This window comes from Schistocerca gregaria, chromosome 8, assembly GCF_023897955.1.
Source record: "Schistocerca gregaria isolate iqSchGreg1 chromosome 8, iqSchGreg1.2, whole genome shotgun sequence".
Classification (NCBI taxonomy): Eukaryota; Metazoa; Arthropoda; class Insecta; order Orthoptera; family Acrididae; genus Schistocerca; species Schistocerca gregaria.
In genome coordinates, this window is record NC_064927.1 from 353,947,381 (window position 1) to 353,964,228 (window position 16,848).

The window sequence follows — 16,848 nt, forward strand, 5'->3', positions numbered from 1 at the left end:
CAGCGTTCTTGGAACACAGCATCACCCTTGAATAACAAACATTGTACGAAGGAGTGGACTCCATCAGCAGAAATTGTCACATAATCGTTATGAATAAACATCAGGCCCATGGAATAACGCTATATGGCTGCACAAATCATCAAAGAGCCCTCGCCGTGTTTGATTCTTGAGACGTGAACTCGCCCAGAAGCAGTAAGCACTGTGGAACAAGACTCGTCCGAACAAAAAGGATGTTCCTCTATTACTTTCCCTGTATGCGGTGTAAATCAGCGTGCTGTTCCGCTAGAAATTCCAAACAATCCGACTACCTTGGTTACAGAAACACAATCCATACTAGTACCAAGAGTGCCCACCTACAAAATCAGTTTGATCCGACATAATGTATTCATAACTATACAGAACATCGTTCTGACCCGACTTACACTTGTAATGTGTTTAGGACATTGCATAGGTACTGTTCGTGGTCAAGTACAACAGCGCATTCTTCGCGCTTGGCTAGCGTCTCTATTTATGTTCGAGCATTCATTTCTCGCGGTGTTTCCATAGTTCTGCCCAAACCCCGTATGGGTGCTGATATTATGTTGGTGCACGTCCCAAATTTTATGTATCCATTATACTGGAAGTTGTGTGTTCATAGTGTACTGAATCTACTAATGTGCAATATTGATCATAACTGTTAAGATATTTACATTATTTTCTCTACTTGCGTCAAATTTTTCTAGTGATTGATTAACCAGCCTTCAATCGATAGACGCAACGTTGCAGTATATTTTTAAATTACAGATGTATGCCTGAAGAGCTACATTTATATATCAAATACTGATGTCAACAATTGAGAAAGTAAAAATTTCTGATATGTTGTAGTTGATAAATGAACTCAACTGCTGATCAATTTTCGACAGAAAGATAATTTTCAAGTCTGCCACTTCTTCATGTAGATCCCTACGGCTATATTTCAGTATGTAATCTAGTTACTTTGATGCGAGCTGTACCGCGTGGGATTAGCCGAGCGGCCTGAGACGCTGCAGTCATGGACTGTGCGGCTGGTCCCGTCGGAGGTTCGAGTCCTCCCTCGGGAATGGGTGTGTGTGTTTGTCCTTAGGATAATTTAGGTTATATAGTGAGTAAGCTTAGGCACTGATGACCTTAGCAGTTAAGTCCCATAAGATTTCACACACATCTGAACATTTTTGATGCGAGCTGTGTGTCAAGACTTAAGAAGTCCACAGTTTCAGTCATGATACAGTTTTACAATACGAACGTAATGTGCCCTGACTAACGTATTAATAATGATTTTGGTCTACTGACAACCCCGAAATGAAATCTTAATCAATTGGCATTAAACATACAGTCTATAGGTGTTCAACAGTAGAGTTATTAATGTAATATGATTGTAGATGTGCTGTGCTCTCCGCTGTGCAGGTGATCAAGATGCTGGTAATCGTGGTGACGCTGTTCGCAGTCTGCTGGCTGCCACTGCAGACTTACAACGTCCTCCAAGACGTCTTCCCCTACATCAACGAGTGAGTACACGCCTGCACAGGTCCCTACAGTAGCCGTCTACGCCTCTCTTGTTTCAATGTCTTTCGATGTACCCAAACCAAATAATAGATTATTGTAAAATTCATCACACTAGCTCTAGCAGAATAAGAAGCAACATGAGTATAACTCGCACTCTCGGTGGAAGTAGTCGAAAAAAGAATCCACTCGCTGGGGCATTGTCAACTTTTGGTGTAACCGTGATCAAAGATACATGCAAGCGGTCTGCTATCAATGGTAGTACGACGTAGACAGTCGCACCACATACACGTTCGCTCCAACATTCGGAACTGGGAGCGCCTTTTCGGTAGAAACCATTGTCTGGCTGATTGGATAACAATACTACTGTTAGCACCCCTCTATGCTGGGTGAGTGCAGTCGTTGTTCAGGTTTCTCATGGAACGGTCATACGCAGGGGCGGTTGAAGGCTTGGTGTGCCAAACTGAAGGGGGGGGGGGGGGGGAGGTTGTTCATTTTTTGAACACAACCTACGACCAGCTTAGAGAGATAAGTGGTGACACTTCCTGCTGGACCTGACCATCATTTTTCAGGACAGTGCTCAAGCACGTATAGTGCACGCTGGTACTGATTTGTTTGACTGATGGGGCTGCGAAGTGCTATACCACCTACCGCACTCCCCTGACGTAAGCCCTTCTGCATTCAACTAGAATTCTAAACTGAAGGAAACACATCACGGAATTCGCTCCAGAATTGCTACAAATTCGTCGGACAATAGTCCGCCTCGTGCGAACTATAAACACAACTTGTAACACCCCACCAGTCACTTATCTGGTTTTGGCATATGTTCAGCCCGGGTAATTAACTAACAGATCAACAGAGAGTGCAGAACTGCCGCAATATTGGATAACGCAAAGAAAGTAATAAGGCCCTGTGACTCCTGATTGAACTGTGGTGGCAGTGTTGACATTAACTGGTTCAGAATTGATCCCTTTTTAATTACAAAGAGGTGCACATTGATTTTATATTCAGCTATTGAACACCAAATGCAAATGCTGAACATAAAATTAATTAAGAAAGTGACTTGGGATTTCAACTACTTGATTGAAACAGGTGCAGTCGATTAGCACAAATTTATTTTAACTCACGACCTTCAATCATCACATTACATGACTCTCCTAACAGGCAGTGGGAATAAATTGCGTTTATATGGAGTAAAGCGCGAGAAATCAAAATTAATTCCTATCGACTAACCCAGGCGTGTGCGAGAAGAATTCTACAATACACGGCCCATGAAACCGACGTAGAAACTTTGCTGACATGACCCAACAAATTAACCAGTAGCCTAACTCAAGCCGGAGCGGGCGCAATATCACCGAATTCAGTGTGGCGGGGCGTCTTCGTCGTGTGGACTTCGGCCAGCCTCATGGTGCTGCAAGGCTGCGCTCATCTATTCACTCCTAGCTATCTTGCTCAGTACATAGCTCAACGAAAACTTTCTATCTCCAAGCTCAATCTTACCGTTTGCTATGTCCATAGCTGCAGAGATGCTCACTCTCTCTCAGGAAAGCTGAGTAAAGAACGCCACATCAGCAGTCTAGGCAAGTTGGGAACGGAAGACCACTATGGAGACTTCTCCCAGTCCTCTCTTTGCCTCAGATTCCTCTCCAGAAAAATCACTTATGCCAACTGCAGCGCAAGTCACATTAATTATGCGTCGCTTCCCAGCGCCGACCAGTGCCTGCTTTGGGAAGTGAACAAATTCCCACAAAATTTCCCTTCCTCTCAACTTCTGCTATTTAGCTCTTCCCAGGCCACCCATCTGCATAAAACACCATTTTACCGAAATTCTGACTCCCAGGAGAGTACTTCAAATTCCTTGGTCCTACGTTCCCATTGGAGGCCGGTGTGTTTCATTCTGTCGCTCTTCACCTGATTTACTTCAGACTCTGCAGACTATGAATTCAGCAAGAAGTTGCTACAGTCACGAACACGCTATTTCTCCCACTGTTGACCGCTCCACCACAGCTTTGCGTGGCTTTCTCACATGTTTCACTGAAAACGGGACGACAGACATTTATCAACAGGCATACAAGTTCTCTGTCTGCTTCCCGGTACACCAGCATTGGGTCAACCACCCCCTCACTGTCACTCATCTTAAGGCAGCTGGAGGCCACGCCCCGTTACCACTTTCTCAGAGTTTGAACCGCCCTAAGCTGCCTATTGTCGCTTCCCTTTGCTGCTCCCCAACCGCACGCCGCCACCTGGCTGTGGTCAACTCTGAATACTTCCCTGGGATAAACTAGGCTCCAGTAAATCGACGTGTTTCCACCAAGTTTTAATGTCGCGTTAATTACTTTAAAACCATCGCCCAATTTTAATTATTCCAATACATCAATACTATACCCTCTACAAGATGCATTGTGCCTTGCCAGTCACTTTTGTTCAGCCCTACTGTTCGCTTAACGTGAGTTCAATGATCTTTAATGACTTCATGTAAGGGGCATAGTTCTTCCCATCTTACAAACTGGCACTGCTAAGAGTATCCTTCGACTTCCACATCTCTGGCAATGGATTATACGTAATGCTGGTGACTACTTTGAAGGTCAGTAAAACTTAGCAACACTTATCTATTTTGTACGAGCTTTAAATAAACAGTTGCTACTATTAAAGTTCTAACCCTTGTACCTAACTTTGTGTTTTCATCTGTTTCTGATTTTGGTTCCAATAGTTAACATTTCAATTCCGTTTTATTATCATAATAAATAACAGAGATTATCTTGATACTTCAGCTACCTTCTCCTCATGGTAAATGGTCGTTGAATAATATATGATGATTACGGACACTGCAAAAATCCCCATCAAGTAAAAGACATGATACTGCATTATCACATTTCACATTAGCTCCACACAAAAGAAAGAAAGAAATACATTAATGTATATATGTTTAAATATAATAATCGTACATTGAAATATTCACACTTCGTCGATCAAGAGAAAGGACGGCAGAGCTGTCAGTAGTATTTGTAATTATCCAGTACAATAACATAACAACCAAAGACATTAAATAAATTCCTGATACGTATACAAGCAAAGATACCGATTGAAATGTTACGCCTAAGACCTACATTACATATGTTAGTCACTTACACATTAGAAAAACTATGACTAATTATATGTATAATTTGTATCGAAGTACTTAAGTGGAATTGCGTTTACTGGACCACAGTTGGATAAGTTTAGCTTTGGCCATGTATTAGCGATATTTCGTGTACTGCTGTTATATCAAAATGTGCAATATCAGTCATACTTTGTTTACTAGTTTTGCTTCAACATACAACATAGCGATGTAGTGAAATATTCGGTTGAAAGAAAATGGACTAGATTACGCTAATATAACCGTTTTATAGAACTTAGAGCATAGAGGTATATGTAATTTCTCCAGCAGACCATAGTAAAAGTCATTTGGAATGATTACATGCATTTAAGTCAACGATAACCATACAATGAAGAATTGGCATAATTTCTTCATTATTAGAAAAAGACAACTTCATTCCACCTATTCAGTGAGGGGACAGTAGCTATTAAAAAGATTGTTTTAACTGAAACTGCCAGAGGACACTGCAGCCGTTCACCTTCACAAAAACAAGAAATATACTTCCTCAAATATTGGTGTGCTTTGTAGTTGTATCAGAGTTCATGCAGATAATTAAGAGAACGAGTCTCCTCTACGAACAGAATTAATATGGGTTTGTAATTCCATTAGACAGCTTCAGGGCTGCCAGGTAGTAGGCGAAGACTGTTATCGCTGGTGCTTGGAGAATGTTCGTCCTTGCTTTCAGCTAACTTTTGGCAAACCTAACATGCATACACTACCTAAAAAATATTGTGCGTATCAAACTCAGTTAAATATCAACAACACTGAAGTAATTTGGTTGCCTCTGAGCACTATGCAACTTAACTTCTGAGGTCATCAGTCGCCTAGAACTTAGAACTAATTAAACCTAACTAACCTAAGGACATTACACATATCCATGCCCGAGGCAGGATTCGAACCTGCGACCGTAGCTGTCGCTTGGTTCCAGATTGTAGCGCCTAGAACCGCACGGCTACTCCGGCCGGCAGTAATTTGATTAGTCAATACATAGCGCCTGTGAAATTTACCTTTAAATTCTATGAACAGAGGCATACTTACATCAATAGTTTTCATCAAAACAGTCATAATTTCAATAAAATTACGTTTTTCTCAAAGGACACTTATTACCTCATCTCTTAATTCGATTACTTTTTAGAAGCACTAATTTCTTTCACAGAGACCGCAGTGAAAAGAATAAACCATTTCCGCGTATTTCTTCCACTTCTAAATCAACACTGTAGGAGAATGATGGCAGATTATGTGGGATTTACAACTGTACTTGAGCCATACCATCATCCTTATCATCTGACTATACTACACACATCAAAAAACGTTCTGCGTCACCTCGCTTCAGGGAGTTCCGGAACCTGTACAGAAAATTGTAATAGAGATCAATGTAAACATCATTTCCGCCCTTTTTATTGCTCATAAAAACCATACATTGCATGTTGCAGCACCATACAGCGAGATCTTCAGAGATAAAGGTTCGGATTGCTATACACACCGGTACCTCTAACACCCAGCAGCACGTACTCTTGCATGGATGCATGCCTGTATTCGTCGTGGCATACTATCCACAAGTTCATCGAGGCACTGTTGCTCCAGATTATATCCCACTCCTCAACAGCGATTCGGTGTAGATCCCTCAGAGTGGTTGGTGGGTCACGTCGTCCACAAACAGCTCTTTTCAAACTATCTCAGGCGTGTTCGATAGAGTTCATGACTGGGGAACATGATGGCCACTCCAGTCGAGCGATGCCGTTATCCAGAAGGAAGTCATTCACAGGATGTGCACAATGGGAGTGCGAATTGTCGCGCATGAAGACGAATGCCTCGTCAGTATGCAGCCGATGTGGTTGCACCATCGGTCGGAGGATGACATTCAAACGTATCTTACAGCCGTTATTGCGCCTTCCATGACCACCAGCGGCGTACGTCGGTCGGACATAATGCCACACCAAAACAACAGGTAACCTCCACCTCGCTGCACTCTCTGGACAACGTGTCTATGGCGTTCAGCCTGACCGGATTGCCTCCAAACACGTCTCCAACGATTGTCTGGTTGGCGGCATATGCGACACTCGTCGGTGAAGAGAACGTGATGCCAATCCTGAGCGATGCATTCGGCATGTTGTTGGGCCCATCTGTCCCGCGCTGCAGGGTGTCGTGGTTGCAAAGATGGACCTCGCCAGTGTCGGGAGTGGAGTTGTGCGTCATGCAGCCTATTGCGCACAGTTTGATTCGTAACAAGACGTCCTGTGGCTGCACGAAAAGCATTATTCCTCCGAGCCATAATCCGTAGATAAAGGGTCATCCACTGCTGTAGTAGCCCTTGGGCAGCCTAAGCATGGCCGTTCTTGTATCTCCTCCATGTCCGAACAACATCGCTTTGGTTCACTCCGAGAGGCCTGGACACTTCCCTTGTCGAGAGCTCTTCCTGGTACAAAGTAACTATGCGGACGCGATCGAACCACGGTATTTACTTTGTAGGCATGGTTGAACTACAGGCAACACGAGCCGTGTACCTCCTTCCTGGTGGAATGACTGGAACTGATCGGCTGTCGGACCCCCTCCGTCTAATAGGCGTTGCTCATGCATGGCTGCTTACATCTTTGGGCGCGTTTAGTGACGTCTCTGAACAGTCAAAGGAACTGTCTCTGTCATACAATATCCACAGTCAACGTCTATCTTCAGGAGTTCTGGGAATTAGATAATTGACTCTTTTCTCGTAATTACCGTTCATCGTTTATTAACCACCATCCTTCCTCTTCTACCCTGAAATTATCAATACGTTTTTGCACCTGTGTGAATCCATTGCAGAAGCGTTTACAATAATGTTATTCATAATTATTACAGTTATGAATTAACAAAAAAGTTTTATAATTTACTTACTCAAATGCATGTTAAATCATGTTTATCGAAGTCCTTTGGACAGAACGAATGTACTTCTTGTTTCGATACCCATTTTTATAAAAAAAAATGTGAAAAATACTGTGTTCTCAAACACAGTTTCCTTCACGCTATTGTTTGTTGCTGCAATGGCATAACCATGATAAGCTGTGGGGCAAAATTAGAGACCTCTGTGACTAACAGGAATTTCGAACGTTGCGTCATGGATACGTAGAGCACGAGTTTCAACCACCAGAATCAGTCGCAGCATCGCAAAAGGGAAATACTCTACGACACCATCTCTGATAAATCATCATCATCAAATATCTTGATTCATAACATGGTCTTCGAGGTTTCCTCTGTTTATGTGAGTGACAGTGTACTTTAGAGTTTCTACTCGAGATGACGATTTCACTTTGCGCATAATATTTGGTCATCTGGCCTAGTTGTAGTGTTTTCTATAGTTGGAATCTGTGCAAAGTATTCTTCATCGTGCCTTGAGTCTATAACCTTTCGGTTTTTCCTTCCACTATGCTCAAATGGTGGTGTGTGCTTAGCATCTGTCCACTGTTACGGTTATTTTTTCTTCTCCATTCATCAGATGCCGGTTATAATGTCTGCAGATACGAGGGGCTCTATGTTCCTCGCCCTCACATATAAACCAACTTCGTCTGTCTACCGACGAATACTGCACCCTGTGAGCGGCATTTGTTCTCTTCTGAGGACAACTAGTGGGCACAAAAAGGAATCAAAAACGCGCCTAAGAAGTCTTAAACTTAATCCATGACTGAACATGATTTAAATTTATCCGTGTTGTCTTTCTCCTTCAAAATACGCTGACGGAAAAAAATCTCAGCAACAAAAATATAGAGTAATGAAACTTTTGGAATACATTTGTTAAGGTGACATGTTTAAGATGATTAACACTGTTGGTTAATATAAGTGCAAGATAAGCCATTGCAAACACGAAATACTGGTGCATTAATAACCGGCGTAACCACCAGAATATTGAAATCAAACATGCAAATGTGCATGCTTTGTTTTTTACATGTGTGGGATGTCAGTTTATAGGATGGAGAATTATGCATGTTGCACTTGATCGGTCAATACAAAGGCAGTTAATATTATTTGTGGGTGACGCTGGGTCATCCGATGATGAGCCATATGTGCTCGATTGGAGACAGTTCTTCTGATCGAGCAGGCGAAGATAACATGCCGACGCAGTGTAGAGCATGTTTTGTTGCAACAGCGGTACCTGGGCGAACGTTATTCTTTTGGAAAACACCCCCTGGAATGCCAGTCTTGAGTTGTAGCTCAACAGGCCGAATCAAAGGACTGCCATACAATTTGCAGTAAGGGTCCATGGGATAACCACACACTACACACCATAGCTCGAGTTGTATGTCCAGAGTGTCTAGCATGCAAACAAGCTGACTGCAGGCCCTCATCTGACCTCCTTTAAGCAAAACGTGCCGATCCCTGGCATCGAAGTAGAACCAACTTTCATCAGAAGACACAACAGACCTCCACCATGCCCTGCAATGTACTCTCGCTTGACACCACTGAAATCACAAATGGCGGTGGTTCTGGGGTCAGCAGAATGCACGGTAAGGGGCGTCTGGTTCCGATCTACCCCTGAAGTAACCGATTTTTAACATGTCCTTGTGTCGCTGTGGAGCCAACTACTACTCAAATTGCTGCTGCAGATGCAGTACAATGCGCCAGAATCATATGCCGAAGACGCTGGTTTTCCATCTCGGTAATGCCATGTAGCTGACCGGAGACCGCTCATCTTGAGACCACCGCTGCCAACAGTCATGTGCAATGGCTACATCACTGCCAGGTCTTTCTGCAGTATCATAGAAGAAACATCCAGCTTCTCGTAACCTTGTTGCACGACTTGGTTCAAACGCAGTGAGGCTCTGATAAAGACATCTTTGTCACCTAAAAGGCATTCTTGTGTAACATCAACTCATCACGTCCAATCTCAAAGGTAATTAATGCTCACGACCGTTACGGCGTGTATTTAAAGAAAACCTGAATTGCATCCTCATAGTGGCGCTAGTAGCGTCACACTTATGTGACTTGCGCGTAATTTGAATAGCACATTAGTTTTCAGATGTAGAAACAGGCCTACCAATTTTCGTTTATGTCGCACAATTCCTCATTAGTGTTGCGATTTTTTTTGCGCCAGCGTATTTCATAACTTCCTTGCTTTCTGCAGCTCCCAGCAGACGATGACCAACTCAGCGTTTCTCACAAAACAAAACCGAAACCCCACATTAAAACAAACATATAATATTCAACAGACCTTATTTGAGTGCTCAATCTTTCTGGAAGAGTTCATGGATTGAGCTAAAATCAGGTAGTAAAGTGAATACGTTGTACCGAATTCGACAAGCGTCTAATGAAACGACTTCACAGAGACGTTTCAAATGATAGAAGTATCATTCTTTCCGGTGTATGGACTTGTGTAAATGGTTCACCAGCACGACCACCTGCACTGTATCAGATCGATGTCTGATTTTTGCCTACAGACGAAACATTATACAATTTAAAACCTCTAAATTCGTCATGTGAATAAAATTACCCTGACAGAGATTGTGGATATTTCATTCTAGCTTTCCTCAATTCTTTTAGCCGTGCACAAATACCGTTAAGAGAAATAAAACCTTTTTCTAGAGTGTTCCGAGGTTATAATTCGCAACAAATATTTCAGAGCTGATTACCTCTGTAGGTCGACTTTAAACTGATGATTGCTCCAAACAAAAAAACATTTCTCATATTTCATTACCACAATTGCATTTCGTGATGTTGCTGGTGGTGTCATGTGCTTACCTGACTACTTAACGTGTCTCTCTTCAGCCCTCTCTGCCAGAAGTAAGGAAGACATGAACAATTAGGGCACTTATCGTAATCATGTACACTAATCATTTTGACTTAAAACAGAACATTCTAAATAAATTTTCTGTAGTATGTCTCACATTTAGGTGGTTGTCTTATTCCATATACTATGACATACGACTTTATTCTTTAATTAAAAAAGTGAAACAACACAAACCCTAGGTTTGTTGTTTATTCGTAAAATTTGATGACAGTCAACACAGGGTGGCTTCTTCAAAATATTACTATTGTCATTATACAAGTATCTTATGCACATATCTGAAAATTAAGCACTAACTAAACAAAATTGGCTGCTCAGGAATACGTAACAGTCAGCACGGTATTATGCATGTCTGTAGTTCATACATAAATAGGAGGGGAGTTCAATAAGTAATGCACCACATATTTTTTCTCAGCCAATTTCGGTTGAAAAAATTCTGAATTTGTTGTGGAACATCTTGGAATATTCCCACTCCAGCCTCTGCCGTTTTATGAAGTTTCAATAGGTGGCGGCGCAACACGTAGCCTTAAAAATGACATCTGTGGCGGAGGTGCGTTCCAAGCAGAGAGCTGTCACTGAGTTTCTTTCGACGCAAAACCAGAGCATCACAGATTGATATGCGCTTGCAGAATATCTATGGGGACCTTGCCGTGAACAAAAGGACGGTTAGTCGTTGGGTGAAGCGCCTGTCATCACCACAACAAGTTCACGCAAACCTGTCCGATCTCCCGTGTGCCGACCGGTCGCACACAGCTGTGACTCCTGCAATGTTGGAACGTGTGGACACACTTATTTGAGGTGACCGACGGATCACACTCAGACACCTCGTTGCACGAGTATTGGACGTCTCTGTCAGTGGCGCTGGCACACACATACACCAGTTCCGGTACTAAACTAGGTTTCTCGCCGCCTAGCAGCAGACCATAAACAGCAACGAAGGATCATATATGCGGAATTGTTTCGCGGTACAAGGCTGACAGTGAGAATTTTTTGTCGAACATCGTCACAGCGATGAAAAATGAGTCCATCACTTCGAACCGGAAACAAAACAGCCAACTCCTCTGAAGAAAAAGCTCAAAGCCGCATCCTGAGCCGGAAAAATCATGGCAAAGGTCTGTTTGGTGTCCTCCCTCCTGTACAATGATCAACGCTGAACTGTTTTGTGCTACAGTCAGGAAGTGAAAAGATTTCAGTGTGTTCGTCGCCACAAAAATGCAAACGAACTCCTCCTTCTCCGTGCTAACGCAAGACCTCGCTAAAGTCTGCGCGGTCGAGAGGAGCACACAATACTTCATTGGATTCTTCTTCTTCATCCACCCTACAGCCCGCATATCACACCTTCCAACTTCCAGCTGTTTGGTCCAATGAAGATTTCACACCGCACGAAGAAGTCGAGAGGAGCACACAATACTTCATTGGATTCTTCTTCTTCATCCACCCTACAGCCCGCATATCACACCTTCCAACTTCCAGCTGTTTGGTCCAATGAAGATTGCACACCGCACGAAGAAGTACTTTCATAATGGAGAGGTTATTGAGGCTGTTGAGTGGTACCATGCGGGCATACATGATGATGATGATGATGATTGGTTTGTTGGGCGCTCAACTGCGTGGTTATCAGCACCAGTACAAATTCCCAACCTTTTCTCAGTTCAATCTCGTCACTTTCATGATGATGATGAAATTATGAGGACAACACAAAAACCGAGTCATCTCGAGGCGGGCATACATGCTCTCCCAGTTAGATGGTGTGGGGTAAGGCCATCGCATTCGATGTAGATTACGTTGCAAAATACGGTTTTGTAGCCAAATGTATGGGGAATTTTATGGTGCGTTGGAATCCTGAATAAAACCAACCTGCTTCAGAAAAAAAAATGTGTTGTATTGCTTATTGAACGCAGGTCACAGAACTGTAGGAACTACAAAATCACAGTACCTTTACAGCTGCTGCAGTATCTACTCTTCATATTTTTTTCGTATACCATACGTATTTCGACACGTATCTACAAATATATCATAAATCACGTTGGTAAAACCTCAGATATATTTTTTTATTTAATATCTTTCATGCATACGTGAGGCCATTAGAAGACATAAATTATATTGTTACACATGTTTATTTTTTGTATGGTGTCACCACATTTTAAGTTCCGCTATTTTCACCGCTAGCAATACTTTTAGGAGTTACATCTACACTACTGGCCATTAAAACTGCTACACCAAGAAGAAATGCAGATGATAACGGGTATTCATTGGACAAATATATTATACTAGAACTGGCATGTGATTTCATTTTCACGCAATTTGGGTGCATAGATCCTGATAATCAGTACCCAGAACAACCACCTCTGGCCGTAATGACGGCTTTGATACGCCTAGACATTGAGTCAAACAGAGCTTGGATAGCGTGTACAGGTACAGCTGCCCATGCAGCTTCAACACGATACCACAGTTCATCCAGAGTAGTGACTGGCGTATTGTGACGAGCCAGTTGCTCGGCCACCATTGACCAGACGTTTTCAGTTGGTGAGATTTCTGCAGAATGTGCTGGCCAGGGAAGCAGTCGAAAATTTTCTGTATCCAGAATGGCCTGTACAGGACCTCCAACATCCTGCTGAAATGTAGGGTTTCGCAGGGATCGAATGGAGGGTAGAGCCACGGGTCGTAACACATCTGAAATGTAACGTCCACTGTTCAAAGTGCCGTCATTGCGAACAAGAGGTGACCGAGACGTGTAACCAATGGCACCCCTTGACATCACACCCGGTGATACGCCAGTGCGGCGATGACGAATAACGCTTCCAATGTGCGTTCACCGCGATGTCGCCAAACACGGATGCGACCATAAGGATGCTGTAAACAGAACCTGGATTAGTCCGAAAAAGTGACGGTTTGCCGTTCGTGCACCCAGGTTCGTCGTTGAGTACACCAACGCAGGCCCTCCTGTCAAGGGTAACCCCAGCCATGGTCTCCGAGCTGATAGTCTATGCTGCTGCAAACGTCGTCGAAGTGTTCGTGCAGATGGTTGTTGTCTTGCAAACGTCCCCATGTGTTGACTCAGGGATCGAGGCGTGGCTGCACGATCCGTTACAGCCATGCGTATAAGATGCCAGTCATCTCGACTGCTAGTGATACGAGGCCGTTGGGATCCAGCACGTCGTTCCGTATTACCCTCTTGAACCCACCGATTCCATATTCTGCTAACAGTCATTGGATCACAACCAACGCGAGCAGCAATGTCGAGATATGATGAACCGCAATCACGATAGGCTACAATCCGACCTTTATCAAAGTCGGAAACGTGACGGTACGCATTTCTCCTCCTTACACGAGGCATCACAACAACCTTTCACCAGGCAACGCCGGTCAACTGCTGTTTGTGTATGAGAAATCGGTTGGAAACGTTCCTCATGTCAGCACGTTGTAGGTGTCGCCACCGGCGCCAACCTTCTTTGAATGCTCTGGAAAGCTAATCATTTGCATATCAAAGCATCTTCTTCCTGTCTGTTGAATTTCGCGTCTGTAGCACGTCATCTTCGTGGTGTAGCAATTTTAACGGCCAGTAGTGTAGTTCACCTAAATGAAACCATAATTCCAGACCCCTAGTCCACAGTTTTTGATGGACATACTCGCAAGGCGCAATGTTCCGTACGAGGTTGCAGTCTTTCTTACGGTTACTCAAAAAAGTGCTCGAGTGCACCGTAACTCAGTAGAAAGAGCTGATGCTTGTTTATCCTCTTCATTTACACAGATAGTCTACTGGTGACTTCCTAGGTCGTCTTATATCTTTTCTACATCCTGTATTAAAGTTAATACTAACGAGGACCGTCGCGCGTCATATACCATGTAGTGTTTCAAATTCTTGTCGCGTTTCCAGCTTGATCAAACTGTCATCTGAACACCATATTTCCGTGATCCACATGATCGCCATCATCAGGTGAGAAAAGCTACGCTGCTCTCGCCGATAAATGATTTCACTCGCAAATGACTGCACCTTTATATACATCGGAAGTACAACAACGCATGCGCTAATTAAAGTGCGCACGCACTCAATCATTACTGGTGCTCCCTAGCCCAAAGAGAGTCGCAGCGCCTCTGGTGGTGAATACTGTTGAAAACGATACATCGTTAGAAATGATTATTCATAGCCGGCCGATTCAGATGCCGTTGCTTCTTCATATCTGATAAAACAGGATTCCACGTTTTACTTAGCGGGTATCCATTATCACGATTATATCTGCTAGTCTGCGAGTCTGATTTCGACAGATTCTTTTAAAACACAATCCCAGTACCGCGAAGCATTTGCAGCTACTTGCGTCTCATTGTATAGCGTCCTGTGTCCCTCTGAAAGTCAAGGTTCAGCCACCGCAGATTTATCTGGCTGTAATAATCGCGCATGGTGATAATTTTCAATACACCTGTCGTTTACGGTACGAATAGTTTGGCCAGTGTAATTTTTCCCGCACTCACACGGTACCGTGTAGTGTTGTCTATATCGGATTGCCTCCACAAGTACCACTTAGCGCAGAGTTCCCTTTGCTATGTAACGACCAGTTCTTCCCAGACATTATTCTTTGCATTTGATAAATACGTTTTATAGCCACACTGCATTCGTTGGCAAGAAGAAGCGCTGGGGGGATTCATTATGGTATAAAAATATACCTTTCTTACCGTCTGGTCTTACTTTTCAGTGCGTTGTGAACGTTGCCCTAAATATTTCCAAATGCACCCAGTCAGATGTACCAAATAAATGACATGTAATACTTGTTCCAAAATCATAATGCCCCTAGTGGTTTTAATTTATACCCATTCGTTAACCCACGGGGCCACCACTTTTGTCTTAGTTTTACGAAAATCAAAAACAAATTGTTGGAAACAGAAGTACCGAAGTACACTTTGTGAATCATAATTTCCTTTCAGTATTATGTACAATATGTAAAATACTGTTTTTGATTACTGGATGCAAGATCCACCTGTTATGCAAAACATTTTTTCCTGTATAGACCCAAACATATCCAGCATTGTTACGGAATCCTCAGTGGGTTTTATTTATTTTTATCCTTATTTCAGTTTATGGATTTACTGTTATACTGGTTTTGATATTATAATATCGTTGTGTATATGAGTCACCCAATTCCAATTAATATCATTATTAGAGATATTAAGTATATACTCTTATATGCCCTTGTGACACTATTTCATTTATTAAAACAGCATCAGTCATTGTTTGATACATGTTTATCATCAACTTCGATTTCTTCGACAAGCCTTTCATTACCTGCATTATTCCACTTAAATAGCGTATATTTTCGCTACTATCCAGCTGTTATTTCTGTTACTATGTCAATTAGTTTCAGATATTCCATAAAAGCTAAAAATGTTTGTAGATTTACTTGTTGTAGAACACTGTCTTATTTTAACTTACAGTTTCTACTGTCGTGATAATCCACAATTTCTTATTTTTCAGATATCACTACATCAACATCATTTGGTTTTGTTGCGACTGGTTGGCCATGAGCAACAGCTGCTACAACCCATTTATCTACGGAATTTACAACGTAAGTCGTATTCGTTTACAGACATAAAATTTAAAGTGTGTCTACTTAAATTATTCCTCTAAATATATTCACTGAAATCACAAAAGTATAACGTGAATTGAATTTGCTACCGATACTTCAAGGAACGTGATAATTATTACAACATGAAAAAGCCACTTTTATAAGTTCTACAGTGACTTTTTTGTGGACCTGTATTCGGCTCTGGCCATCACCAAGTTGCAACTGATTGGCGGAAATGCTGATGAAATAAGCATAGGAAAAAATACAGATATTAGATAATAACAGAAGTTGCCATATTTCTGCGTAGATAACTGGTCATACATTCCGATTTTATACAAACATAAACATCTACTCTTAAAAGCTATGGTAAATCAAAAGTTGTGACTGTCTATTTCATTGCTGTAGTCTTCAGTAAGAAGACTGGCTTGATGCAGCTCTCCATGCTAATCTACCCTGTGCAGTATTTTTCGTTTTGAAATAACTGGTGCAATCTACATCTCACTTGAACCTACTTATTGAATACTAGCCTTGGACTCCCTCGACAATTATTACCCCTCACATTTTGCTCCTTTATCAAATCGAGAAGTTGTTGTTACCTTCGAACACGTCACATCAATCGATCTCTTCGTTTAGTTAAATTGTGTTGAAATGGCAGTTAGCATGGATCTGTGAGTGGTAAGGTGTTTAAAACATGCTCGTCCTAAGGACACTTTAAAAGAACAACTTTATTTAGAACACGAAACTCACTTATATTGTCCTTGGATGAATTACCCACGCAGCTTCATACAACAGCAATAATGGGTGTTCCACATAAAACCGGTAAGCCTCAAGAACCGGTTAATAATTTCTAGTTGAATTGCTTTGTGAAGTGGCAACAACACTGT

The 16,848-nt window shown here is 42.3% G+C and overlaps 1 protein-coding gene across 1 annotated transcript in view; it reads left to right on the plus strand.

The window, feature by feature from the left end:
* The window catches only part of LOC126284307 (RYamide receptor-like), a 1,455,467-nt gene that overhangs the window by 1,345,095 nt on the left and 93,524 nt on the right, over nucleotides 1–16,848 (plus strand). The window contains exons 8-9 of the mRNA XM_049983138.1: nucleotides 1,423–1,523; nucleotides 15,874–15,964. Coding sequence (XP_049839095.1) covers nucleotides 1,423–1,523; nucleotides 15,874–15,964 — 192 coding nt within the window. The remainder of the gene's footprint in view (nucleotides 1–1,422; nucleotides 1,524–15,873; nucleotides 15,965–16,848) is intronic.